At 57.7% G+C, this 27,931-nt stretch overlaps 1 protein-coding gene across 5 annotated transcripts; it reads right to left on the bottom strand.

Moving 5' to 3' along the window:
* Window positions 1-25: 25 nt before the first annotated feature.
* On the bottom strand, window positions 26-27,367 carry LOC136113985 (EVI5-like protein). 5 transcript variants are annotated; one of them, XM_065859265.2, is made up of 20 exons: window positions 27,207-27,366; window positions 23,871-24,020; window positions 21,504-21,693; window positions 20,056-20,280; window positions 19,620-19,694; window positions 19,260-19,385; window positions 18,095-18,238; window positions 16,681-16,770; window positions 16,174-16,271; window positions 16,000-16,060; window positions 14,758-14,811; window positions 13,792-13,824; window positions 9,454-9,594; window positions 7,995-8,111; window positions 6,938-7,075; window positions 5,446-5,643; window positions 4,191-4,295; window positions 3,435-3,530; window positions 2,652-2,747; window positions 26-1,943 (listed from the first exon to the last, which is right to left on the bottom strand). In XM_065859265.2, the coding sequence occupies exons 2-20, from the start codon at window positions 23,984-23,986 to the stop codon at window positions 1,749-1,751; spliced, it is 2,298 nt and encodes a 765-aa protein (XP_065715337.1). In that variant the 5' UTR covers window positions 23,987-24,020; window positions 27,207-27,366; the 3' UTR covers window positions 26-1,748. The 5 variants fall into 5 exon arrangements, with proteins under 5 accessions (XP_065715337.1, XP_065715339.1, XP_065715340.1 ...); XM_065859267.2 differs by having other exon boundaries at window positions 6,938-7,072; XM_065859268.2 differs by lacking the exon at window positions 13,792-13,824.
* Window positions 27,368-27,931: the final 564 nt, after the last annotated feature.

Genomic DNA, 27,931 nt, shown 5'->3' with positions numbered 1-27,931 from the left:
TGGGGTGAATGGGAGGCGCTTTGGGTCTGTCTGTCCCGCCGTCTGTATTTCTGTCCTGGTACAAACAGCGGGTTGGGGGGGGGGGTGGGTGGGATCCACTCCAGGTGTCGGGACCCCCCCTGAAAGCCCAGGATCGGGCCCCTCCGTGGGGATCGGGGGGGATCCGGGGGGGCAGGATCCACCGCTCAGGGATCCAGCGGCTCCTTGGGATCCGGGGGGATCTTGGGGCCCCCTAGGGGTGCAGAATCCACTGCTCAGGGATCCACTGGGGCTCGGGATCCACTGGGGCGAAGAATCTGCCTGTTGGGATCCGCTTGGGCCTTGGGATCCCCCTGGGGGTACAGGATCCATCACAGGGATCCAGTGGGCCCTTGGGATCCCCCCCAGGTACGGGACCCATCACAGGGATCGATGCAGTCGGCCCTTGGGATCCCCCCAGTACAGGATCCATCAGAGGGATCCACTGGGCCGCTGGGATCCCCCTGGGGGTACAGGATCCATCACAGGGATCCAGTGGGGCCTGGAGATCCCCAGTGGGATTGATGCAGCTGTTTGGGATCCAGCGGCTCTCAGGGTTCCAGGATCCACCACAGGGATCCACTGGGCCCTTGGGACCCTCCCAGGGTTGCAGGACCCACCACAGGGATCCAGTGGGGCCTGGAGATCCCCCATGGGATCGATGCACTGATTGGGATCTAGTGGATCTCGGCCCCCCCCCTGGGGGTGTCAGATTTGCTGCTCAGGGATCCAGTGGCTCTTGGGATCCCCTACAGGATCGATCCATCTCCTGGGGATCCAGCGGGTCTCAGGATCCACAGGGGCACCGGATCCACCCATTGGGATCTACTTGGTCCTTGGGATCCACTGGGGGCACAGGATCTGGCGCAGGGATCCAGTGGGTCCTTGGGATCCAGTGGGAGGGTAGGATCCACCTCGGGGATCCAGCGAGTCCCTAGGATCCCCTGGGGGGCGCAGGATCCCTCCCAGGGATCCAGTGGGTCCTTGGGATCCACTGCGGGTGCAGGATCCATCTCAGGGATCCAGTGGGCCCAGAGATCCCCAGTGGGATCGATGCGGCTGTTTGGGATCCAGTGGCTCTCAGAGTCCCCCAGGGGTTCAGGATCCCTCACAGAGATCCACTGGGTCCTCGGGACCCTTCCATGGGATCGATGCAGCTGTTTTGGATCCAGCGGGTCCTGGGACCCCCCAGGGATTGATCCAGTGTTCGGGGCAGCTGTGACCTTGACCTTGGGTGACCCTCAGTGTCCCCTCATGACCCCTGAGGGTCCTCAGGGTCCCCTGGGTGCCACAGGGCCCATGGGTGTCCCCTAATGTCCCCTGGGAGCCATGGGTGTCCTCAGTGTCCCCTCATGTTCCTCAGTGTCCCCAGGGTGTCCCCTGGTTGCCATGGGGCTGGCAGGTCCCCCATGGGTCAGGGGTGGCCCCTTGGGCTGTCACCGCTGTCCCCTGATGTCCCTGATGTCCCCTTGGTCTTGCTGGTGGCTGCTGTCCCCCGATGTCCCCAAGGGTCACGGCGCCACAGGTGTCCCCTCAGTCTTGCTGTCCCCTGATGTCCCCAAGGGTCACAGTGCTGCGGGTGTCCTCTCAGCCTCACTGTCCCCGATGTCCCTCAGTCTCGCTGTCCCCTGATGTCCCCAAGGGTCACGGTGCTGTGTGTCCCCTCGGTCTGGATGTCCCCGATGTCCTCGACGTCCCCTTGGTCTTGATGTCCCCAATGTCCCCAAGGGTCACGGTGCTGCAGGTGTCCCCTCGGTCTCGCTGTCGCTGCTGTCGCCGATGTCCCCCATGTCCCCGAGGTCCCTGATGTCCCCGTGGGCGAAGGGTGGCAGCTCATCATCCGAGGAGCCCAGCGAGTCCTCGTCCCCAAGCCGTGTCCCCAAGGCCACTGCCCCGAAGGGCAGCGGGCCCCGCAGCAGCCGGATCTGCAGGGACAGGGACATGGGGACAATGGGGACAATGGGGGTGGTGGGATGGGGGGACAAGGGACATGGGGACAGAGGGGGTGGTGGCACAGGGGGACAAAGGACATGGGGACACCAGGAATGATGGGACAAAGGACATGGGGACACAATGGGTGATGGGACAAGGGGACATGGGGACACCGGGGGTGGTGGGGCAAGGGGACACCGGGGGTGATGGGACAAAGGGACAGGGGACAAAGGACATGGGGACACAATGGGTGATGAGACAAGGGGACATGGGGACACAATGGGTGATGTGACACAGGGACATGATGGGTGGTGGGGCAAGGGGATGGGGACAAGGGGACATGGGGACACCGGGGGTGATGGGACAAAGGGACAAGGACATGGGGACAAAGGGAAACCAGGGGTGATGGGACAAGGGGACAGGGACATGAGGACACCGGAGGTGGTGGGACAAGGGAATGGGGACATGGGGACACTGGGGGTGGTGGGACAAGGGGACAAGGGACATCGGGGACACCAGGGGTGATGGGATGTGGGGACATTGGTGGTGGGACAGGGGGATGGGGACAAGGGGCCACTGGGGGTCATGGGACAAGGGGCCAAGGGACATGGGGACAAAGGGACATCAGGGGTGATGGGACAGGCGCAGGTGACGCTGTGGGCAATGTGACAGGCCCAGGTGACACCGTGTTGTCCCCTCACCTCGGCCTTGAGCTCCTCAATGTGGCCCTTGAGCTGCCGGATGTACTGGGCGGCATCCGAGTGGTCGAGCTGGCCCTGGAGCAGCCCCTCCTCACGCTGGGGACAAGGGACAGGGTCCTCCTGTCACCTCCTGTCCCCATGTCACCTCCCATCACCCCCTGTCCCCATGTCTGAGTGGTCAAGCTGGCCCTGGAGCAGCCCCTCCTCACGCTGGGGACAAGGGACACGGTCCCCTTGTCACCTCCCTGTCACCTCAGCACCCTCTGTCACCCCCTGTATCCCCATGACACCTGGATCTCCAGCTTGGCCAGGGCCACCAGATCGTCCCCTGTCCCCTCTCTGTGCCCCTGTGTCCCCCTCTGTCCCCCCTTGCTCCCCTGTCACCTGTACGGTACCCCCTGTGTCCCCCTGTCACCTCCATGTGTCCCCATGGGTGTCCTCCATGTCCCCCTGTGTCACCTGGATTTCCAGCTCAGCCAGGGCCACCAGACAGTCCCCTGTCACCTCCCTATGCCCCCGTGTCCCCCCATGTCTCCCTGTCCCCCCTGTCATCCCCCTGTACCCCTGTGTCCCCCGTCACCTCCATGTGCTCCCTGGTGTCCCCCATGTCCCCCTGTGTCACCTGGATCTTCAGCTCAGCCAGGGCTGCCAGTCTGTCTCCGTGTCCCCTTGTTCCCCCATGTCTTCCTGTCCCACCTTGTCCCCTGTTCCCTGTCCTCCCATGTCTTCCTGTCCCCCCGTGTCCCCTTGTCCCCCCCTGCGTCCCCCCATGTCCCCTGTCACCTGGATCTCCAGCTCGGCCACTCTCTGCCGCAGTTCGGCCACGGCCGCCAGACTCTCGGCCTCGCGCAGCCGCACGGCCAGGACCTCCTCCTTGCTCTGGGGACACGAGTGTCACCTACGTCACTGGTGTCACCTCCCTGCCCACCCCCCCACACAGCCAGGACCTCCTCCTTGCGTTGGGGACGCATGTGTCACCGGTGTCACCTGTGTCACTGGTGTCACCTCCTGCCCACCTCCCCAGCCAACCCTGGGGACAAGGGGATGTAGGGGGACAGTGGTGGAGGGGACGTGGGGACATGGAGGGGACATGGGGACCCCAATGGAGGGGACACTGGGAGGTGACAGTGAGATCCATAGGAGGGGACAAGGAGGCATTACAGAGGGGACATGGGGACGCTACAGAGGGGACATGGGGACACTGTGGGAAGGGACATGAGGACACCCTAGAGGGGACATGGGGACACTGGGACCTCATGGGAGGGGACTCTATAGAGAGGACATGGGGACACTGTGGGAAGGGACATGAGGACACCCTAGAGGGGACATGGGGACACTGGGACCCCATGGAAGGGGACATGGGGACACTGTGGGAAGGGCTGTGTCTGGGGACAGTGATGTCCCCACAGGAGGGGACAGGGTGTCCCCATGGAGGGCACAACGGTGACACCAGGGGATGGTCTGTGTGTCCCCAGTGAGGTGCCAGAGGAGACCCTGTGGGTGTACCTGCGTGTCCCCAGATGTCCCCGAGTGTCCCACCTTGCATTGGGCCTCAGCGTGTTTGCGGTGGCTCTCGCTGAGCTGCGCCTGTAGCCCCTGCGCCTGTGTCACTGTCACCCGCAGCTGCTCCTGCAGGAGATGACCCTGTGGGGACACCGGAGACACTGTCACCCTATCACTGTGTCACCATCACCCTGTCACTGTGTCACCATCACCCTGTCACGGTGTCACCATCACCCACAGCTGCTCCTGCAAGAGGTGACCCTGTGGGGACACCGGTGACACCGTCACTGTGTCACTGTGTCACTGTCACCCTGTCACTGTGCCACAGTCACCCGCAGCTGCTCCTGCAGGAGGTGACCCTGTGGGGACACCGAAGTCACTGGCACTCCCTGGCACCCCCTGACCAGTCCCTCCCAGTGCTCCCAGTTCCCTCCCAGTCCCCCCAGCTGAGCTCCCAGTCCCTCCCAGTGCTCCCAGTAGCCCCCAGTCCCCCTAGCTGAGCCCCCAGTCCCTCCCAGTGCTCCCAGCTGAGCTCCCAGTCCCTCCCAGTTTCCCCAGTCCCTTCCAGTGCTCCCAGTCCCTCCCAGTCCCCCCAGCTGAGATCCCAGTCCCTCCCAGTTCACCCAGTCTCTCACGGTGCTCCCAGTCCCCCCAGCTGAGATCCCAGTCCCTCCCAGTGCTCCCAGCTGAGCTCCCAGTCCCTCCCAGTTTCCCCAGTCCCTTCCAGTGCTCCCAGTCCCTCCCAGTCCCCCCAGCTGAGATCCCAGTCCCTCCCAGTTCACCCAGTCTCTCACAGTGCTCCCAGTCCCCCCAGCTGAGCTCCCAGTCCCTCCCAGTGCTCCCAGCTGAGCTCTCAGTCCCTCCCAGTTTCCCCAGTCCCTCCCAGTGCTCCCAGTCCCTCCCAGTTCCCCCAGCTGAGCCCCCAGTCCCTCCCAGCGCTCCCAGTCCCCCCAGCTGAGATATCAGTCCCTCCTGGTTCACCCAGTCCCTCCCAGTTCCCCAGCTGAGCCCCCAGTCCCTCCCAGTGCTCCCAGGCCCCCCAACTGAGATCCCAGTCCCTCCCAGTTTCCCCAGTCCCTCCCAGTGCTCCCAGTCCCTCCCAGTTCCCCCAGCTGAGCCCCCAGTCCCTCCCAGCGCTCCCAGTCACCCCAGCTGAGATATCAGTCCCTCCTGGTTCACCCAGTCCCTCCCAGTTCCCCAGCTGAGCCCCCAGTCCCTCCCAGTGCTCCCAGGCCCCCCAACTGAGCTTCCAGTCCCTCCCAGTGCTCCCAGTCCCTCCCAGTTCGCCCACCTGCGTCTCCAGCTGCAGCAGCCGCACGCGCAGCGCCCGCAGCTGCCCCTGGGCCTGCGCCTCCCGCAGCCGCGCGGCCACCAGCGCCCGCTGCAGCGCGGTGACGTCCCGCAGCGCCGTGACATCCTGCAGCTCGGTGACGTCCTGCAGCGCCGGGTCCCCCTGCAGCGCCGGGACGTCCCGCAGCTCGGTGACGTCCTGAAACACAGCGACATCCCGCAGGGTGGTGACACCCTGTGACGCGGTGACGTCCCGCAGCGTGGTGACATCCTGCGACGCGGTTACGTCCCGCAGTACGGTGACACCATGCGACTCGGTGACGTCCTGGGACGCGGTGACGTCCCACAGCGCCCTGGTGGCTTTGCCACCCCAGTGTCAGTGCCCACCGGAGGGGATGTGGGGGGGACATGGGTGGCAGGGAGGGGACCCAGGGGATGGGAGGGGACCCAGGTGTTGGGACAAGGGATGCAGGTGGCCAGGAGGGGACAAGGTGGCCAGGAGGGGACCCAGGCGTCCGGGAGGGGATCCAGGTGCTGGGGGGGGACATCCAGGCATGTGAAGGGGACCCAGGCATCCAGGAGGGGACCCAGGCATCCGGCAGGGGAGCCAGGCATCTGGGAGGGGACCCAGGTGTTGGGGGGGGACACCCAGGCACGTGGAGGGGACCCAGGCATCCAGGAGGGGACCCAAGTGTTGCGGGGGGACACCCAGGCATGTGAAGGGGACCCAGGCATCCAGGAGGGACCCAGGCATCTGGGAGGGGACCCAGGCATCCGGGAGGGGACCCAGGTGTTGGGGGGGGACACCCAGGCATGTGGAGGGGACCCAGGCATCCAGGAGGGGACCCAGGTGTTGCGGGGGGACACCCAGGCATGTGGAGGGGACCCAGGCATCCAGGAGGGGACCCAGGTGTCGCGGGGGGACACCCAGGCATGTGGAGGGGACCCAGGCATCCAGGAGGGACCCAGGTATCCGGGAGGGGACCCAGGCATCCGGGAGGGGACCCAGGTGTTGGGGGGGGACACCCAGGCATGTGGAGGGGACCCAGGCATCCGGGAGGGGACCCAGGTGTTGCGGGGGGACACCCAGGCATGTGGAGGGGACCCAGGCATCCAGGAGGGACCCAGGTATCCGGGAGGGGACCCAGGCATCCGGGAGGGGACCCAGGTGTTGGGGGGGGACACCCAGGCATGTGGAGGGGACCCAGGCATCCAGGAGGGGACCCAGGTGTTGCGGGGGGACACCCAGGCATGTGGAGGGGACCCAGTGTCCACAGGGGACCCAGGCATCCGGGAGGGACCCAGGTGTCCAGGAGGGGACCCAAGCATCTGGGGGGGACCAAGGCATGTGGAGGGGACCCAGGCGTCCGGGAAGGAACCCAGGTGTCCGGGAGTGACCCAGGCATGTGGAGGGGACCCAGGCATGTGGAGGGGACCCAGGCATCCGGGAGGGAACCCAGGCGTCCACAGGGGACCCAGGCGTCCGGGCGTACCTGCCAGGTGTCACTGAGGTCCCTGAGCTGCTGCTGCAGCTGCGCCAGTGACTGGGCGGCCTCGGCCTCACGCAGCCCCAGCGCCTGCAGCTCCTCCTGCAGCCGCAGCAGCGGAGCCTCCCCGGGCAGCGCGCTCTGCTGCGGGGACAGTGGGGACATCAGGGGACAGCCGGGACAGGGGACACGGGGACAGCAGGGGACACAGGGAGATCAGGACACAGCAGGGGACAGGGGACACAGGGACAGCAGGGGACATGGGGACACAGGGGACAGCAGGGGACACAGGGAGATCAGGGGACAGCAGGGACAGGGGACACAGGGACAGCAGGGACACAGGGAGATCGGGAACGGCTGGGGACAGCAGGGGACATGGGGACAGGGGACACAGGGACACCAGGGGACACCCAGGGCACCCCCAGCATTGGAACCTCCCCAAGCAGTGTGTTCTGCTGCGAGGACATTGGGGACAGCAGGGGACATCAGAACTGTCCCCATCCCCAGGGCCACCTGTGTGACCATCCCCAGGGCCACTTGTGGGTCCCTCCCTGTCCCCAAACCCACTTGTATGACACTCCCTGTCCCCAGGGCCACTCGTGGGTCATCCCCCCAGCCCCATCCCCAAGGCCACTCATGGGTCCCTCCCTGTCCCTAAGGCCACTCGTGGGTCCCTCCCTGTCCCCAAAGCCCCTCGTGTGATCCTCCCTGTCCCCAGGGCCACTCATGGGTCCGTTCCTGTCCCCAAACCCCGTTGTGTGACCCTCCCTGTCCCCAGGGCCACTCATGGGTCCGTTCCTGTCCCCAAACCTCCTCGTGTGACCCTCCCCGTCCCCAAGGCCACTCATGGGTCCCTCCCTGTCCCCAAAGCCCCTCGTGTGACCCTCCCTGTCCCCAGGGCCACCAGTGGGTCCTTGCCCATCCCCAGACCCCCTCGTGTGACCCTCTCTGTCCCCAGGGCCACTCATGAGTCCCTCCCTGTCCCCAAACCCCCTCGTGTGACCCTCCCTGTCCCCAGGGCCACTGGTGGGTCCCTCCCGGTCCCCATGTCCCCGTGTGTCACCTTCTCGAGCAGCCCCAGGCGGTGCTGGAGCTGCCGCAGCTGCCCCCGGCTCTCGCTCTCCCGCAGCCGCGAGCGCTGCAGCTCCGACTGCAGCCGCGACACCAGCTCCGCGTCACCCTGTCACCAGAACACAGCATTGTCACCGAGGGTCACTGTCCCCGAGGCAGGTGGGGACACCAGGGGAAAGCTGGGGATGCTTGGGGACAGCAGGGGGAATGCCAGGGGACAGTTGGGGACACCTTCGGACACTTGGGGACACCTGGGACATGAGGGGATACTTGGGGACTCCTGGGGACACCTGGGGACACTTGGGGACACCTGGGACATGAGGGGATGCCTGGGGACTCCTGGGACATGAGGGGATGCCTGGGGACACAAGGGGACAGCTTGGGACAGCTGGGGATGCCTGGGGACACCTCAGACACTTGGGGACAGCTGGGATATCAGGCGACAGCTGGGACACCTGGGGACAGCAGGGGGACACCTCAGGCACTTGGGGACACCTGGGGACAGCTGGGGACACCTGGGACACGAGGGGATGCCTGGGGATGCCTGGGTCAACCCTGAGGACATCAGGGGACAGCTGGGGATGCCTGGGGACACATGAGGACATCAGGAGACACCAGGGGACACCTGGGGATGCCTGGGGACACTTGTGGACACCAGGAGACACCTGAGGACATTAGGGAACACCAGGAATATCTGGGGACACCTGAGGATGCCTGGGGACACCTGGAACATCTGGGGATACTTAGGGACACCTGGAACATCTGGGGACATCAGGGGACATCGGGGACACCTGGGGACAGCTGGGACACTTGGGGATGCCTGGGGATGCCCTCGGCCATCAGGGGACACCAACGGACATCAGGGGATGCCTGGGGATGGCTGAGGACATCAGGAGACACCAGGGGACATCAGGGGATGCCTGGGGATGCCTGGGGACATCAGGGGACACCTGGGGACACCAGGGGATGCCTGGCGACACCAGGGGATGCCTGAGGACATCAGGGGACACCAGGGGACATCAGGGGATGCCTGGGGATGCCTGAGGACATCAGGGGACACCAGGGGATGCCTGGGGATGCCTGAGGACATCAGGGGACACCAGGGGACATCAGGGGATGCCTGGGGATGCCTGGGGACATCAGGGGACACCTGGGGACATCAGGGGATGCCTGGCGACACCAGGGGATGCCTGAGGACATCAGGGGACACCAGGGGACATCAGGGGATGCCTGGGGATGCCTGAGGACATCAGGGGACACCAGGGGATGCCTGGGGATGCCTGAGGACATCAGGGGACACCAGGGGACATCAGGGGACGCCTGGGGATACCTGGGGACATCAGGGGACATCAGAGGATGCCTGGGGATGCCTGAGGACATCAGAGGATGCCTGGGGACGCCTGGAGACCCCAGGGGACATGAGGGGACAGGAGGGGACGTGTGGGCCGCACCTGCTGTCCCTGCAGCTGGCGGATGGTGCTCTGTGCGCGCTGCAGGTTCTGGGTGGCCGAGCTGCACTTCTGCTTGGCCACCGCCAGCTCCCGCCGGATCACGTCGTTCTGCTCCGCCTCCTGCGCACGTGTCACCTGGCCCTGGGGACACGGGGACACCGCCGGGGACACTGAGGACACCGCCAGGGACATGAGGACATGGGGACACAGCCGGTGACATGGGGACGTGGGGACACCACCAGGGACACCACCGGGGACACGGGGACACCACTGGGGGCATAGGGACACTGCCAGGACACCACCAGGGACATGCGGACACCGCCGGGGACACGGGGACACCACTGGGGACATGGGGACATAGGGACACTGCCAGGCACACCACCAGGAACATGGGGACACCACCGCGGACACGGGGACATCACCGGAGACATGCGGACACCGCCGGGGACACGGGGACACCACTGGGGACATGGGGACATAGGGACACTGCCAGGCACACCACCAGGAACATGGGGACACTGCTGCGGACACGGGGACACCACCGGGGACATGTGGACACCGCTGGGGACACCACTGGGGACATGGGGACACCGCCGGGGACACCGCCGGGGACACCACTGGGGACATGGGGACACTGCCAGGGACACCGCCGGGGACACCACTGCGGACATGGGGACACTGCCAGGGAAACTGGGGACATGGGGACACATCCGGGGACATGGGGACACCATCAGGGACATGGGGACGCCACTGGGGACATGGGGACGCTGCCGGGGACGTGGGGACACCACTGGGGATGTGGCATCACAGCTACCCAGGGCACCGGCGGTGGACATGGGGTGACATGGGGTGATGCTGGGGACATGAGGGTGACACCAAGGATGAGGAGTGACACCAGTCACACAGTGGGTGACATTGGGGACAAGGGGATGACACTGAGTGATGTTGGGGATGTGAGGGTGACACCAGTCGCATAGCGGGTGAAGGTGGGGACAAGGGAGTGACATTGAGGACAACAGGGTGACACTGGGGACAGTTGGGGACATGTCACCACAGCCACCTGACATGTTGGTCTGAGCCTCTGGGTCACTGGGGGGGGACATCAGGTGACACTGGGGACAAGGGGGTGACACTGGGGACAAAGAGGTGACACTGGGGACAAAGAGGTGACACTGGGGACACGTCACCGAATCCATCCGGCACCTGGTTCTGAGCCCCCAGGTCACTGGGGGGGGGGACATGAGGTGACACTGGGTGACGATGGGGACATGAAGGTGACACTGGGGACAAGGGGGTGACACTGGGGACAGTTGGGGACACATCATGGGATCCACCCGGTACCTGGTTCTGAGCCCCTGTGTCACTGTGGGGGGACATGGGGTGACACTGGGTGATGCTGGGGACAAGGGGGTGACAATGGGGACATGGGGGTGACGCCAAAAATGGGCCCCAAAGCCCCATTTTCCCCACCCCCTAAGGGGGGGAAGGGACGCGGGAGCCTCCGGAAAAGCAGCAAAAGGGTAAAAGGAAGCGGAAAAGGGTGAAAATGAAATGGAAATGGGTTAAAATGAAGTGGAAATGGGTTAAAATGAAGCGGAAATGGGTTAAATTGAAGTGGAAATGGGTTAAAAAGTGGTGGAAATGGGTTAAAAAGTGGTGGAAATGGGTTAAAATGAAGCAGAAAAGGGTTAAATTGACACGGAAATGGGTTAAAATGAAGCGGAAAAAGGTTCAAATGAATCAGAAATGGGTGAAAATGAAGCAGAAAAGGGTTAAAATGAGGCGGAAAAGGGTGAAAATGAATCAGAAATGGGTGGAAATGAAGCGGGAAAAGGTTAAAAAGTGGCGGAAATGGGTTAAAATGAAGCGGAAAAGGGTTAAAATGAAGCAGAAAAGGGTTAAAAAGTGGCGGAAATGGGTTAAAGTGAAGCGGAAAAGGGTCAAATTGAAACGGAAATGGGTTAAAATGAAGTGGAAAAGGGTCAAATGGAAACGGAAATGGGTTAAAATGAAGCGGAAAAGGGTCAAATGGAAACGGAAATGGGTTAAAATGAAGCGGAAAAAGGTTCAAATGAATCAGAAATGGGTGAAAATGAAGCAGGAAAAGGTTCAAAAGTGGCGGAAATGGGTGAAAATGAAGTGGAAAAGGGTTAAAACGAAGCAGGAAAAGGTTCGAATGAAACGGAAATGGGTTAAAATGAAGAGGAAAAGGGTTAAAAAGTGGTGGAAATGGGTGAAAATGAAGCGGAAACGGGTTAAAACGAAGCAGGAAAAGGTTCGAATGAAACAGAAATGGGTTAAAATGAAGAGGAAAAGGGTTAAAATGAAGAGGAAATGGGTGAAAATGAAGCGGTAAAGGGTTAAAACGAAGCAGGAAAAGGTTCGAATGAAACGGAAATGGGTTAAAATGAAGAGGAAAAGGGTTCAAAAGTGGCGGAAATGGGTGAAAATGAAGCGGAAAAGGGTTAAAACGAAGCAGGAAAAGGTTCGAATGAAACGGAAATGGGTTAAAATGAAGAGGAAAAGGGTTCAAAAGTGGCGGAAATGGGGGAAAATGAAGCGGAAAAGGGTTAAAACGAAGCAGGAAAAGGTTCGAATGAAACGGAAATGGGTTAAAATGAAGAGGAAAAGGGTTAAAAAGTGGTGGAAATGGGTGAAAATGAAGCGGAAAAGGGTTAAAACGAAGCAGGAAAAGGTTCGAATGAAACAGAAATGGGTTAAAATGAAGAGGAAAAGGGTTAAAATGAAATGGAAATGGGTGAAAATGAAGTGGAAAAGGGTTAAAACGAAGCAGGAAAAGGTTCGAATGAAACGGAAATGGGTTAAAATGAAGAGGAAAAGGGTTAAAAAGTGGTGGAAATGGGTGAAAATGAAGCGGAAAAGGGTTAAAACGAAGCAGGAAAAGGTTCGAATGAAACAGAAATGGGTTAAAATGAAGAGGAAAAGGGTTAAAATGAAGAGGAAATAGGTGAAAATGAAGCGGAAAAGGGTTAAAACGAAGCAGGAAAAGGTTCGAATGAAACGGAAATGGGTTAAAATGAAGAGGAAAAGGGTTCAAAAGTGGCGGAAATGGGGGAAAATGAAGCGGAAAAGGGTTAAAACGAAGCAGGAAAAGGTTCGAATGAAACGGAAATGGGTTAAAATGAAGAGGAAAAGGGTTCAAAAGTGGCGGAAATGGGGGAAAATGAAGCGGAAAAGGGTTAAAACGAAGCAGGAAAAGGTTCGAATGAAACTGAAATGGGTTAAAATGAAGAGGAAAAAGGTTCAAAAGTGGCGGAAATGGGGGAAAATGAAGCGGTAAAGGGTTAAAACGAAGCAGGAAAAGGTTCGAATGAAACGGAAATGGGTTAAAATGAAGAGGAAAAAGGTTCAAAAGTGGCGGAAATGGGTGAAAATGAAGCGGTAAAGGGTTAAAACGAAGCAGGAAAAGGTTCGAATGAAACGGAAATGGGTTAAAATGAAGAGGAAAAAGGTTCAAAAGTGGCGGAAATGGGTGAAAATGAAGCGGTAAAGGGTTAAAACGAAGCAGGAAAAGGTTCGAATGAAACGGAAATGGGTTAAAATGAAAAGGGTTAAAAAGTGGTGGAAATGGGTGAAAACGAAGCGGAAAAGGGTTAAAACGAAGCAGGAAAAGGTTCGAATGAAACTGAAATGGGTTAAAATGAAGAGGAAAAAGGTTCAAAAGTGGCGGAAATGGGGGAAAATGAAGCGGTAAAGGGTTAAAACGAAGCAGGAAAAGGTTCGAATGAAACGGAAATGGGTTAAAATGAAGAGGAAAAAGGTTCAAAAGTGGTAGAAATGGGTGAAAATGAAGCGGAAAAGGGTTAAAACGAAGCAGGAAAAGGTTCGAATGAAACGGAAATGGGTTAAAATGAAAAGGGTTAAAAAGTGGTGGAAATGGGTGAAAATGAAGCGGAAAAGGGTTAAAACGAAGCAGGAAAAGGTTCGAATGAAACGGAAATGGGTTAAAATGAAAAGGGTTAAAAAGTGGTGGAAATGGGTGAAAACGAAGCGGAAAAGGGTTAAAACGAAGCAGGAAAAGGTTCGAATGAAACGGAAATGGGTTAAAATGAAGAGGAAAAAGGTTCAAAAGTGGCGGAAATGGGTGAAAATGAAGCGGAAAAGGGTTAAAACGAAGCAGGAAAAGGTTCGAATGAAACGGAAATGGGTTAAAATGAAGAGGAAAAAGGTTCAAAAGTGGCGGAAATGGGTGAAAATGAACCGGAAAAGGTTAAAAAGTACCGGAAAATGTGAAAACGAAGCGGAAAAGGGTTAAAACGAAGCAGAAAAGGGTTAAAATGAAGCGGAAAAGGGCAAAATAGTGCTTTTTGACGCTACCTGGATGAGGCGGTCGGCCAGGGCCGCGCTCTCCTGCGGCCAGAGAGAGGAGAGAGCAAGAGGAACCAGCTTAACGAGCTTAACGAGGAACCAGCTTAACGAGGAGCCACGGAGGCACCCGAGGACCTTCCCGTGCCCCCGTTTTGGGGGGATTTCCCAGGATTTGGGCACTTTCCCCCCCTTTTTCCCCCCCAAATTGAGCGTTTTCCACCTCCTGGGGGTGGGAAATGAAGCAGCCGCTTGTTGGACCAAAATCGTCTTTTTTTGCCCCAAAGCGGCGCCGGGAGTTTGGGGGTGCAAAAGGGGGTTGGGGTTGCACCCATGGGTGTCCCCCCCGGGGGATATTTTGGGTGCACCCAGTTGGTTTTTGGGTGCCCTGGGGTGGTTTTGGGTGCAATCAGTGGGGTTTTGGGGTGAGCTGGGAGGTTTGGGGGTGACCGGGGGGGTTTTGAGGTCCCCCCGGGGGGTTTTGGGGTCCCCCGGGTGGGGTTTGGGTGCCCCTCTGGGTGCACCCAAAGAGGTTTTAAGGGTGCCCTGGGTGGGTTTTTGGGGGCTCCTGGTGTATTTTTGGGTACCCTGGAGGCTTTGGGGTCCCCTGGTGGGTTTTTGGGGTCCCCCAGGGTTTTTTGGGGTTATCCTGGAGTGGTTTTGGGTGCACCCAGTGGATTTTTGGGGTCACCCAATGGTCTTTTTTGGGGTGCCCCAGTGGTTTCTGGGGTTACCTGGGGGTTTTTTGGGGTCCCCAAGTGGGTTTTAGGGGTGCCCTTGTATTTTTTGGGGTGCCCCGGTATGTTTTTTGGGTCCCCCGGGGGATTTTTGGGTGCACCCAGTGAGTTTTTGGGGAGGCCTGGGGGGATTTTGGGTGCACCTGGGGGGGTTTTGGGTGATCTCGGGGGGGGGTTGGGTGCCCCCATGTTTTTTTGGGGTGCCCTGCTGTGTTTTTGGGGTTCCCAGGGGGGGTTTTACCTTCTCCAGGGTCTCAATTCGCTGCTTGAGCAGTCGGTTCTCGGTGCGGAGCCGCTGGAGGGGCCAAAAATGGGGAGGAAAGAGTCAAACGAGCCCAAGCTGGGGACAAAGTGGCCATGGGGACACATTAAGTGGCTGTGGGATGGGTCATGGTGGCCCCAGGACAGCTTAGGTGGCCCCAGAAATGGGACAAGGTGGCCCCAGGACACCTTAGATGGTCCCAGGGATGGACCAAGTGGCCCCATGATGGGACAAAGTGGCCCCAGGGATGGGACAATGTGGCCCTAGGACACCTCAGGTGGCCCCAGGGTGGCTTAGGTGGCCCTAGGACAGCTTAGGTGACCGTGGGATGGGACAAAGTGACCCCAGGGATGATACAAAGTGGCCCCAGGACACCTCAAGTGGCCCCAGGGTGGCTTAGGTGGCCCTAGGACAGCTTAGGTGGCCCCAAGAATGGCTCAGGTGGCCCCAAGGATGGGACAAGGTGGCCCCAGGGTGGCTTAGGTCACCCTAGGACAGCTTAGGTGACCCCAGGATGGGACAAAGTGGCCCCAGGACACCTTATGTGGCCCCAACGATGGGACAAAGTGGCCCCAGGACACCTTAGGTGGCCCCAGAATGGGACAAAGTGGCCCCAGGACACCTTAGGTGGCCCCAGGGAAGGAATGAAGTGGTCCCAGGATGGGATGAAGTGGCCCCAGGACACCTTAGGTGACCCCAGGATGGGATAAAGTGACCCCAGGACACCTCAAGTGGCCACAGGGTGGCTTAGGTGGCCCTAGGACAGCTTAGGTGGCCCCAGGGATGGGACAAGGTGGCCCCAGGGTGGCTTAGGTCACCCTAGGACAGCTTAGGTGGCCCCAGGATGGGACAAGGTGGCCCCAGGGCACCTTAGGTGACCCCAGGGAAGGGACAAAGTGGCCCCAGGACACCTTAGGTGACCCCTGGATGGGACAAAGTGACCCCAGGACACCTTAGGTGGCCCCAGGATGGGACAAAGTGGCCCCAGACCAGCTCAGGTGGCCCCAGCCATGGACCAAGTGGCCCCAGGATGGGACAAAGTGACCCTAGGGATGGGACAAAGTGACCTCAGGACACGTTAGATGGTGCCGGGGATGGACAAGGTGGCCCAATGATGGAACAAAGTGGCCCCAGGACATCTTAGGTGACTCCAGGATGGGACAAGGTGGCCCCAGGACACCTTAGGTGGTCCCAGAGATGGACCAGGTGGCCCCAAGTCACCTTGATCTCGATCTGCTCCTCCATCTCCTTGTTCTTGATGGCCGCGTACTCCTTCTCCAGCCTGTGGGGACACGGGGACACGGGCCGGGCTGGGACGCGCGCTGCGGACGGTCCCTGCGCCCCCATGGGCCCCATGCGTCCCTCTCCATGCGCCCAGCGTGTCCCCCCGGTCACCTCTTCATCTTCTTGGCGTTGAACTTGACCTGCGAGGCCTTGAGGATGAGCTTGTCGGGGCAGCTGTCGAACTGGTGCGGAATCACCTTCTGGAAGAACTATGGGGACATGGGGGGGACGGTAAATGTGGCCCTGAGAGCCAGGCCGGGTTGTAAACTGGGCCTAAAGTCAGGTCTGGGGGGTAAAACCAGCTCCAAAATAGGGTTTGGGGGGTAAAATTAATCCCAGAGTGGGGTTGGTGGGTAAAACCAGCTTCAAAAATGGGGTTTGGTGGGTAAAACCAGCTCTAAATAGGGGTTGGTGGGTAAAACCAGCTTCAAAATGGGGTTTGGTGGGTAAAACCAGCTCCAAATAGGGGTTGGTGGGTGAAACCAGCTCTAAATTGGGGTTGGTGGGTAAAACCAGCTCTAAATAGGGGTTGGTGGGTAAAACCAGCTCCTAAATAGGAGTTGGTGGGTGAAACCAGCTCTAAATAGACGGAGCCGAGCCCAAAGCACCATTGCGTACCTGGGACATCCCCTCCATGTCCAGCTGGACGAGCTCGGCCTGGTTGAACTGCAGCAGAGCCAACCCCACGCGGAACACGATCTCCAGCCCCTGCCGGAAGGACCTAATGCTTGAGCCAATGGTTGAGCTAACACTTGACTCCAATGCTTGACTCCAATGCTTAGCCCAACCCTTGATCCCAATGTTTGATCCAATGTTGATCCCAACCCTTGACCCAACACTTGATCCCAACGCTTGACCCAACGTTGATCCCAACCCTTGACCCAACACTTGATCCCAACGCTTGACCCAACGTTGATCCCAATACTTGACCCAATGTTGATCCCAACACTTGACCCAACCCTTGATCCCAATGCTTGATCCCAGCGTTGATCCCAACGCTTGACCCAACACTTGACCCAACGCTTGATCCCAATGTTGATCCCAACGCTTGACCCAACGCTTGACCCAGTGCATGAGCCAACGCTTGATCCCAATGCTTGACCCCAATGCTTGACCCAACCCTTGATCCCAATGCTTGACCCAACCCTTGATCCGACCCTTGACCCGATGCTTGGCACAATGCTACACCCAGTGTTTGACCCCAATGCTTGAACCAACACTTGATCCCAACGCTTGACCCAACCCTTGATCCCAATGCTTGATCCCAGCGTTGATCCCAACGCTTGACCCAACACTTGACCCAACGCTTGATGCCAATGTTGATCCCAACGCTTGACCCAATGTTGATCCCAACGCTTGACCCAACGCTTGACCCAGTGCATGAGCCAATGCTTGATCCCAATGCTTGACCCCAACGCTTGACCCAACCCTTGATCCCAATGCTTGACCCAACCCTTGATCCGACCCTTGACCCGACGCTTGGCACAATGCTACACCCAGTGTTTGACCCCAATGCTTGACCCAACACTTGACCCAACGCTTGACCCAACCCTTGACCCAACGCTTGACTCCAGCGCTTGATTCCAATGCTTAACCCAACACTTGACCCAACTCTTGACTCAAGGCTTAACCCGACACTTGACCCAACACTTGACCCAACCCTTGATACAACGCTTGATCCCAATGCTTGACCCAACCCTTGACCCCAACACTTGATCCCAACACTTGATCCCAACCCTTGATCCCAACACTTGACCCAACGTTGATCCCAACGCTTGAGCCAATGCTTGAGCCAACCCTTGACCCAACACTTGACCCAATGCTTGATCCCAATGCTTGACCCAGCTCTTCATTCAACGCTTGACCCAACGCTTGATCCCAGCGCTTGACCCCACGGTTGACCCAACCCTTGAGCCCAACACCATCACCTCAAGGTTTGGGGGGCCTTCTTCCCCAGAACCAGCCCGGTTGGCATGAGGAGAACATTTCTGCACCCACATGTGGTTTTCGTGGTCGGTTGCGGGCGCGTTACCTCGTACATGAAGATGTCGAAGACACGCGTGGCCACGGGGAGCGGGAAGGTGGTGAGGAAGAGGGTGAGGAACCAGGAGGACGCGTACATGGAGGTGAGGAAGCTCTGTGAGCGGAAGTGGACGTTCAGCTCCGGCAGCTGCTCCTGGATGTGAAAAATTGGGGGAAATGAAGAGAAACGGCGAGCGGGGGGATGGGTTTAGGGGTCGCTCGTGGCTGGTGAGGTTGGGACTGGCCCACAAGGTTCCTCAGGGGGCTCCTGGAAGGTCCCTTGGTGGGGAGAAGGTTGTGGATGGTCCCCAAGGTCTCCTGGATGTCCCTCAGGGCACCTCCTGGATGGTGTCACATGGATGGTCCCTTTGGGTGCCTCACAGGTGGTCCCTGAGGTACCTTATGGAGGTGCCATGGGGTCTTACGGATGTCCACGAGGTTTCCTGGGGACATCCTGGAAACCCTTGGGGTCTCACTGATGTCCCAAACATCCTTGGGGTCTCGCTCATGCCCCCGGGTATCTTGGAGATGCCCTTGGGCTCTCACTCATGTCCCCAGGGTATCTTGGGGACACCTCTGGGCTCTCACTCATGTCCCCAGGTACCTTGTGGACACCCTTGGGCTCTCACTCGTGTCCCCAGGTATCTTGGGGACACCTTTAGGCTCTCATTCATGTCCCCAGGTACCTTGGGGACACCCTTGGGCTCTCACTCGTGTCCCCAGGTATCTTGGAGACACCCTTGGGCCCTCACTCGTGTCCCCAGGGTATCTTGGGGACACCTCTGGGCTCTCACTCATGTCCCCAGGTACCTTGTGGACACCCTTGGGTTCTCACTCGTGTCCCCAGGTATCTTGGGGACACCCTTGGGCTCTCACTCATGTCCCCAGGTACCTTGCGGACACGCTTGGGCTCTCACTCGTGTCCCCAGGTACTTTGCGGACACCCTTGGGCTCTCATTCATGTCCCCAGGTATCTTGGGGACACCCTTGGGCTCTCACTCATGTCCCCCTCAATAAACCACACCTGGTTCCCAGATCCCTCCCTGATGTCCCCGGGATCGTGCCGCTGGACACGAGCTCCACAGAGGAACTGGTTCCTCCCAAGAGCTGTCACCTCCCTGTCCCTGTCACCTCCCAGTCCCTGTCACCTCCCTGGGGGCTCTGGGGGTCCCCACCTGCAGCAGGTACTCGAACTGGTAGATGCAGAGCCCCAGCTCGGCCATGCTGGGTTTGAAGAGCTCCCGCAAGCGATACTCCTGCATCAGCCGCACGAACACGCAGAACGCCTCTTCCTCGGGCATCTGGAGACCCAAAACCACGTGAATTCCCCCCCAAAACTCCGCTGGAAGCTGTTGGGATGGGGGTGGGAACCATCCCCGGGTGAAGGGGAAGGTAAACGGGGGGGTTGAAACCCACTAGGAGTAGGTGGGATGGTGGGAACGAGCACGTTTTGGCCCTGAGGATGGAGAAAAATGTTCCCGTTCCGCAACCCCGTGTCTCAAAAGGGTGCGAACCCCCCCGGGGTCGTCACGAACCTGCATGAGCAGCAGCCCCACGATGAAGGCACTGCCCTGGCAGTACCCGACCTCCCGGTCCACCAGCGAATAGGCCTGGAAGGGAGAAAACAATTCAAAATAAAGATAAATGTAAGGAGGGGGATTGGCCGGGCCCCCCGCCCTGTGTTCTGTGGGGAGAAACACCCCAAAATCGCGTTTTTTGGGGGGCTGACGACACCTCCTGCGAGCATGATGTTGCAGGCCTTGAAATACTCCAAGTATCTATTTCTTAATTCAAACAACAGGAAAAACGAGGTTTGGGATGGATGGGGAACAAGGTCCCTTCGCCAGGAAAGAATCGATGGTTCTGGGCACTTGTGGTGGAAACCGAACCCACCAAAAATCAATGAAAAAAGCCGAAGCGGCGCGTGGGTTTGCGGCCGCGATGGGTTGAGGTTTGGGGACGGGACGTGACCTTCATGACGTTGAAAAGAACCTCCTGGCCCAGGCTGTCCTGGCCCTTGAAGAACTCATGCTCGGGGTAGGTGCGGGCGATGTCGCGGCGGATCAGCTTCTCGCAGGGCGACGACATCTTGAGCAGCTCGGAGTATTGGTTTTTGACGGGCATGTCGGTGGCGCTGCAGAGCAGCTGCCACACGATGGCGCGGAAGTGGTGGGGGATCCCTTTGCGGATGAGCTCCTGCGGAGAAACGGGGCGAGACACCCCAAAACTCACCGGGTTTCATGACAAGATGGAAGCTCTTTGGGGATGGGGGAACAACATCCCGTCCCCGTGTGCGGGTTTTTGCTTCCCCCTGGGACACCCTTGCTGACACCCCAGTGTCCCCCAGGTCTCGCTGTGTCCCCCATCACCAATTCCCCCCCACAACCCTCCCGTTTCCCCCCACTGTGGTGTCCCCAGAGCCCCCAAGACCTCACAGTGTCCCCAGTGCCCCCCTGCTCCCTCCCGGTGACCCCAGATCCCCATCACAGGTGTCCCTGTCCCCACTGTCCCCATCACCCCCTGTCTTTGTTCCCCCACCGTGTCCCCTCCATCCCCTGGTCCTTGTCCCCCCCGGTGACCCCATCACCCCCCATCCTTGTCCCTCCCATCAGCTGGTCCCTGTCCCCCCCGGGTCCCCATCACCCCCAGTACCTTCCATTATCCCTGTCACCCCTGGTCGCCATCACCCTCCATTCTCCACCCCTGTGTCACCTCCATCCCCTGTTCCCTGTCTCCCCCGGTGACCCCATCACCCCCCATCCTTGTCCCCCCCATCACCTGCTCCCTGTCCCCCCTGGGTCCCCATCACCCCCCAGTCCCTCCCATTGTCCCTGTCCTCCCTGGTCCCCATAGTCCTCCATTGTCCCCCCCCATGTCCCCTCCATCCCCTGTCCCCTGTCCCCCCATGGTGACCCCCGGGTCCCCATCACCCTCCAGTCCCTCCCACTGCCCCTGCCCCCTGGTCCCCATCGCCCTCCATTGTGCCCCCACCATGTCCCCTCCATCCCCGGTCCCTGTTCCCCCTGGTGACCCCCAGGTCCCCATCACCCCCCAGTCCCTCCCATTGCCCCTGTCCCCACTGTCCCCATCACCCCCCATCCTTGTCCCCCCCATCACCCGGTCCCTGTCCCCCCTGGGTCCCCATCACCCCCCAGTCCCTCCCATTGTCCCTGTCCCCCCAGTCCCCATCATCCTCCATTGTCCCCCCGCTGTGTCCCCTCCATCCCCTGATCCCTGTCCCTACTGTCCCCATCACCCTGTGTCTTTGTTCACCCACCATGTCCCCTCCATCCCCCGCATCCCCATCACCCCCCCAATCCCTCCCATTGTCCTTGTCCCCACTGTCCCCATCACCCCCCATCCCCACTCCCCCCACCTGGCTTAAAACACGCTGGGAAAAACCGAATTTGGGGCCTTACTTTGAGCAGCTTTTCCTTCTTCTTGCGCCACTCGTCCCACTCGTTGACGACGCGGCCCCAGAGGATCCAGGTGTCCTCCTCCAGGTGGCCGAGGTTGGACGAGGCCGAGGAGCTGGACACCAGCGAGGAGCCGCTGTTGCGACGCGACCCGTTCACCGACCGCATCGACTTGGAGTCGGCCTCCAGCAGCCTGCGGAGAAACCCACCCAAAAATGGAGATATTGCCCCAAAATTGGCCCCGAAGAGGAGATGTTGCTCTAAAACGAGCCCAAAAGAGGAGATATTGCTCCAAAACTGGCCCCAAAGAGGAGATGTTGCCCCAAAACTGGCCCAAAACCAGAGATATTCCCCCAAAACAGCCCCTAGAAAAGGAGATATTCATCCAAAACAGCCCCTAGAAAAGGGGATATTAACCCAAATAGCCCCAAATGAGGAGATCTTCCCCCAGATAAGGAACCAAACAAGGAGATCTTCCCTCAAATAAGGAACCAAACCAGGAGATCTTCCCCCAAAACTGGCCCAAAACCAGAGATATTAATCCAAAATAGCCCCTAGAAAAGGAGATATTCATCCAAAATAGCCCCAAATGAGGAGATCTTCCCCCAAAACTGGCCCAAAAGAGGAGATGTTGCCCCAAAACCAGAGATATTCCCCCAAAACAGACCCTAGGAAAGGAGATATTAACCCAAAATAGCCCCAAATGAGGAGATCTTCCCCCAAATAAGGAACTGAACAAGGAGATATTGCCCCAAAACTGCTCCAAAACCACACATATTCCCCCAAAGCTGAGCCCAAACAGGAGATGTTGCCCCAAAACTGGCTCAAAACCAGAGATATTCATCCAAAATAGCCCCTAGAAAAGGAGATATTCATCCAAATAGCCCCAAATGAGGAGATCTTCCCCCAAATAAGGAACCGAACAAGGAGACCTTCCCCCAAAACTGGCCCAAAAGAGGAGATGTTGCCCCAAAACTGGCCCAAAACCAGAGATATTCCCCCAAAACGGTCCCTAGGAAAGGAGATATTAATCCAAATAGCCCCTAGAAAAGGAGATATTAACCCAAAATAGCCCCAAACGAGATCTTCCCTCAAATAAGGAACCAAACAATGAGATCTTCCCCCAAAACTGGCCCAAAAGAGGAGATGTTGCCCCAAAACTGGCCCAAAACCAGAGATATTCCCCCAAAACAGCCCCTAGAAAAGGAGATATTCATCCAAAATAGCCCCTAGAAAAGGGGATATTAACCCAAATAGCCCCAAATGAGGAGATCTTCCCCCAGATAAGGAACCAAACAAGGAGATCTTCCCTCAAATAAGGAACCAAACCAGGAGATCTTCCCCCAAAACTGGCCCAAAACCAGAGATATTCATCCAAAATAGCCCCTAGAAAAGGAGATATTCATCCAAAATAGCCCCAAATGAGGAGATCTTCCCCCAAAACTGGCCCAAAAGAGGAGATGTTGCCCCAAAACCAGAGATATTCCCCCAAAACAGACCCTAGGAAAGGAGATATTAACCCAAAATAGCCCCAAATGAGGAGATCTTCCCCCAAATAAGGAACCGAACAAGGAGATATTGCCCCAAAACTGCTCCAAAACCAGACATATTCCCCCAAAACTGGCCCCAAAGAGGAGATGTTGCCCCAAAACTGGCTCAAAACCAGAGATATTCATCCAAACTAGCCCCTAGAAAAGGAGATATTAACCCAAAATAGCCCCAAATGAGGAGATCTTCCCCCAAATAAGGAACCAAACAAGGAGACCTTCCCCCAAAACTGGCCCAAAAGAGGAGATGTTGCCCCAAAATTGGCCCAAAACCAGAGATATTCATCCAAAATAGCCCCTAGAAAAGGAGATATTCATCCAAAATAGCCCCTAGAAAAGGAGATATTAACCCAAAATAGCCCCAAATGAGATCTTCCCCCAAATAAGGAACCGAACAAGATCTTCCCCCAAAACTCACCCGAAAGAGGAGATGTTGCCCCAAAACTGGCCCAAAAGAGGAGATGTTGCCCCAAAACTGGTCCAAAAGAGGCGATATTCACCCAAAATAGCCCCAAACGAGGAGATCCTCCCCCAAATAAAGACCCAAACAAGGAGATGTTGCCCCTAAACTGGCCCAAAACCAGAGATATTCCCCCCTATATTTATATAGATACTATACGCATAATTTATTTTATATTCAAGATACATTTTAATATTCTACACACATAAATATTTCTATTATTTCTATTTTTTTCCACTTATTTTTCCCCATATTTTCGCCATTTCACCCCCCTTGGTGGCACCAGCTCCTCGTCGTGCGTTTCCTTTCATTTTTAAGTGAAATATCTTTTAGCAAATCCAACAAACCCCCCAAATCTCGCACCGGTTCTGCTCCTCCAGTTTGGCCAGTAGCTCCAGTTCATCGGGACTCAGGTTTTCCGAATCGGACGTCGGTCCCGAGGGGACGGACGAGTCGGGGCTGGCGGCCGGAGACGCCATCGTGGGGCCGAAGGTGGCGATTTCGGGGCCTCACCTGTGATAAAAACACAATATTTAGTGGAAAAAGCAATGTTTTAGTCGAGGGGACTGAAAACAGGACTTGGCTGAGATATTCATTGAATTCCCTATGAAAATTCAGGCCTTCACTCTCCAAACCCAACAGCAGCGTCATCTGCATGGACTCTCTCAACAGTTTCCTGTCCTTGAGCTGAGGGGCCACAACTGGACACACCATTCCAGATGTGACACACTATTCCAGATGTGGCCTCCCCAGGGCAGAGCAGAGGGGCAGGAGAACCTCTCTGACCCACTGACCACCCCCTTCTAATCCCCCCCAGGTCCCATTGGCTTCCTGGCCACAAGGGCCCAGTGCTGGCTCAGCCCCCAGCACCCGCTATTCCCAGCTGGGCTCCCATCCAAGCGCTGACCGGGCCCGACCCTGCTTAGCTTCCCAGATCAGACCAGATGGGGCGTTCTCAGGGTGCTATGGCTGTATATATTACATATATGTATATATATATGTTCCCCAAGTATATCCTGATAGTATCTGAACTAAAGGGGATGGTAGAGGGGCAGAAGAACCTCTCTGACCTACTGAGCATCCCCTTCTAATCTACCCCAGGTCTCATTGGTCTCCCATCCAAGCGCTGACCGGGCCCGACCCTGCTTAGCTTCCCAGATCAGACCAGATGGGGCATTCTCAGGGTGCTATGGCTGTATAGATTATATATATGTATATATATATGTTCCCCAAGGATATCCTGATAGTATCTGAACTAAACCCTTTTATCAAGGGCAGAGGGGCAGGAGAACCTCTCTGACCCACTGACCACCCCCTTCTAATCCCCCCCAGGTCCCATTGGTCTCCCATCCAAGCACTGACCGGGCCCGACCCTGCTTAGCTTCCCAGATCAGATGAGACCAGGCATTCTCAGGGTGCTATGGCTGTATATATTACATATATATATGTATATATATATGTTTCCCAAGTATATCCTGATAATATCAGAACTAAAGGGCAGAACAAAGGGGCAGGAGAACCTCTCTGACCTATCGATCACCCTCTTCTAATCCTCCCCAGGCACCATTGGTCTCCCATCCAAGCACTGACCGGGCCCGACCCTGCTTAGCTTCCCAGGTCAGATGAGACCAGGCATTCTCAGGATGCCATGGCTGTATATATTATATATATGTATATATATATGTTTTTAAAGTATATCCTGATAGTATCGCAACTAAACCCTTTCCTCATGCTCACCCTGCTGTCCCCAGAACCCCCAGCTCCCTTTTCCCCGCTCTCCAACAGCTCCTTCCCAACTCCCACTGGAACCTGGGGTTGTTCTGCCCACACACAACACCCTACACTTCTTATATTTCATTAAATTCCTCCTCTGGGGGGTTCATCCTGGAGAACGGGAGCACAATAGGGGACATTGTGCTCTTCTTGGGGCTCAAAGTGGTGCCAAAATCACCTCAGGGATCAAAATGGCGCCAAAATCACCTCAGGGATCAAAATGGCGCCAAAATCACCTCAGGGTCAAAATGGCGCCAAAATCACCTCAGGGATCAAAATAGCGGCTGTTCCAACTTTAACGATTCTATAATCTGAATAAAATTCATTAAATCATTGCATTAAATTAGACATAAAGCCATAATTAAACCCAACGGAGCCTCATTTTGGGGCCAGAATGGGGAAGATGGAACCAACAAAACCCGCTTGGTTTGGCTTTGGGGGGGGGGGTGACAGATTTGCCCAATTTGTTGTGTTTAAACCAAAAATCTGTCATTTTAACTGGTTTTTTTTGGGGAAAAAGAGTAAAATGAGAGAAGAAAAAGGAAGAGGAGCCGGGTGAGCGAAATGGGGAAAATTCTGGCCTTTTTGGTTAATGTTTTATTTCTAAAAGCGGTAAAATTTAACAGAGTGGGTTTGGGGAAAAATGGGCTCAATGGTTAACACATTATTAAGGAGGCAATTGTATAAAATTATTAAAAAAAAGCCTTAATTTTATTTAATTTGGCCCCGTCTGGTGGCGGCCGCGTGTCCAAGACCGCCGTTAATTTAAATTAATTCAATTAATTTTGAAAATAATATATTTTTGGTAATAATTAGTACCTCCCTGCAAGGCTTTGCTGGTTGATCGTGCCCCAAAACGCTGAGTTTAATCATTAAAAATAAGAGTTTTGCTGCAAAATTGGAAGTTATTGGTTAAACAGAGGCCGTGGCACGAACTATTTGGATTGAAAGGGTGGCGAAAATGGCCTAAAATGGCTTTTTTTGAGGAAAAAACGTGGATTTTGAGGGTGAAACGACCCCAAATGCCACTCGGGTGGTGATTTTTTGATGGAAAAGCAGCAAAAAAAGGGGGGAAATGGTAAAGGGAGGGGTTTTTTTTGGGGGGGAAAAGCCCTGGAATTGGGTAAAATTGCGGCGTTTGAAGCCAAAATGAGGGGGGGGGGGCACAAAGGGTGTGGGAATGGGGGTGGGGGGAGGTTTTGGGGGCATTTTAACCAAAATCTCGGGGTTTTGAAGGGAAAAGGAGATGAGGGCAACACCCTCTTTGCACATAGGTTGTAATGGGGGGGGGGGAAGGGGACACCCCCCCAAAATCAGCCTCTAGAGAATGGGGGGCACCCCCCAATAGCCCCTAATTCCCCCCCATTCCTTGGGGGGCAAACACCCCTAATTACCCCCCCCTTCCCCAATTAGTGGGGTGACCCTATTGACCCCCTCAGCCTTTTGTGGAGGGGGGGGACACCCCCAATTAACCCCCAGTGTTGGGTGGGGGGGTGTTACCCTCATAGTGAGGGGGGAATTACCCCCTTTCCCCCCTCCCCCATATGGGGGGGACCCCAAAAGCACCCTCAGGTGGGGGGAGGGAACCTCAATCACCTCCCCTATAGATTTGGGGGGAGGGGGAGAGGGGTATTTACCCCAAATTACCCCCCACAGCCTATGGGGGGGTCACCCATAGACACCCCCTCTTTGTATCCTAAGGGGGGTTTGCCCCAATCCCCCCCTCCAAAGAGGGGTCAACCCCCTCCCCAGGGTAAGGGGGTGATTGGGGTTGACCCGCAATCCCCCATGTTCATTAGCGGGGGGTTTTAGGTCTAATTACCCCCCCCAGAGGGTTAATTACGCCCCAAAGGAGGGGGGGCACCCCCATTCCTGAGGGCAGGACCCCCCCCCAGGGGGCGGGGCGCCCCTCCCGGCCCCTCCTACCTGCGAGACGCTGCCATAGCGACCACCGGCTGCTTCCGAGGGGGGGCCCCGCGGCTTCCCCCGGCCGCCACCGCCGCTTGGAGCCGAGCGGGAGCCGCGGCCGCCGCGGACCCCGCCGCGGCCATGGGGGGACCCACCGCCGCCGCCCCGACACCGACTGACAGCGACTGACAGGCGGCTCCACCCCGCAGCCAATCACCGCGCGGTTTTTGCGCCTCCGCCCGCCCTCCCGCGGCGCCTCCGCCAATCGGCGCGGCCCACCCGGGAACGAGCCGCCGCTATCAACGGCGCCTTGCTGAGCGGCGAGCCAATGGGGGTGGCTAGCCGGTGGGTGATGGGCAAGCCGGCGTTCCAATGAGATTCAAGGAGATGCTTCCACTGGGGGGGTGGGCAGCGTGCTGCTGAGAGGCGAATGGCAGGCGCAGGAGGGATGATGGATAGGTGGAGTGACCAATCAGCTGCCACATCTCGCTGGAGTGGCACCTGGATGACAGGAGAGGACAACAGGCCCCCCCCCTTCAGCCGGAGGGGTTTGGATTTGATTGACAGAAGAACTCACCAATGGCTGGTGCAGGAGAAGGGGAGACAACCTATGGGAGCGTGGAGAGCAGGAGGCGTTCACTCCTCCAGCACAGGTGGATGATCCCCAGGGAGATTTGCGGCTCTTATTGGCTGGCGGACGATGATAGGCAGTCACATCCACCTATGGGACGTCGAGTAGCTGA

This window comes from Patagioenas fasciata, chromosome 32 (assembly GCF_037038585.1).
Source record: "Patagioenas fasciata isolate bPatFas1 chromosome 32, bPatFas1.hap1, whole genome shotgun sequence".
NCBI lineage: Eukaryota > Metazoa > Chordata > Aves > Columbiformes > Columbidae > Patagioenas > Patagioenas fasciata.
This window is presented reverse-complemented; position numbering and strand designations above follow the sequence as displayed.

Bases quoted from the DNA above. Each gene is read 5' to 3' on its own strand.
- LOC136113985 (XM_065859265.2), bottom strand. From the start codon at position 23,986: ATGGCGTCTCCGGCCGCCAGCCCCGACTCGTCCGTCCCCTCGGGACCG. The intron at 19,695-20,055 runs GTCACGTCCCGT...TCTCCCTTCCAG, and splicing joins TTCTTTTCAACGTCATGAAG to GCCTATTCGCTGGTGGACCG. The intron at 14,812-15,999 runs GTGACTTGGGGC...TGGCCCCTCCAG, and splicing joins AGGAGCAGATCGAGATCAAG to CGGCTCCGCACCGAGAACCG.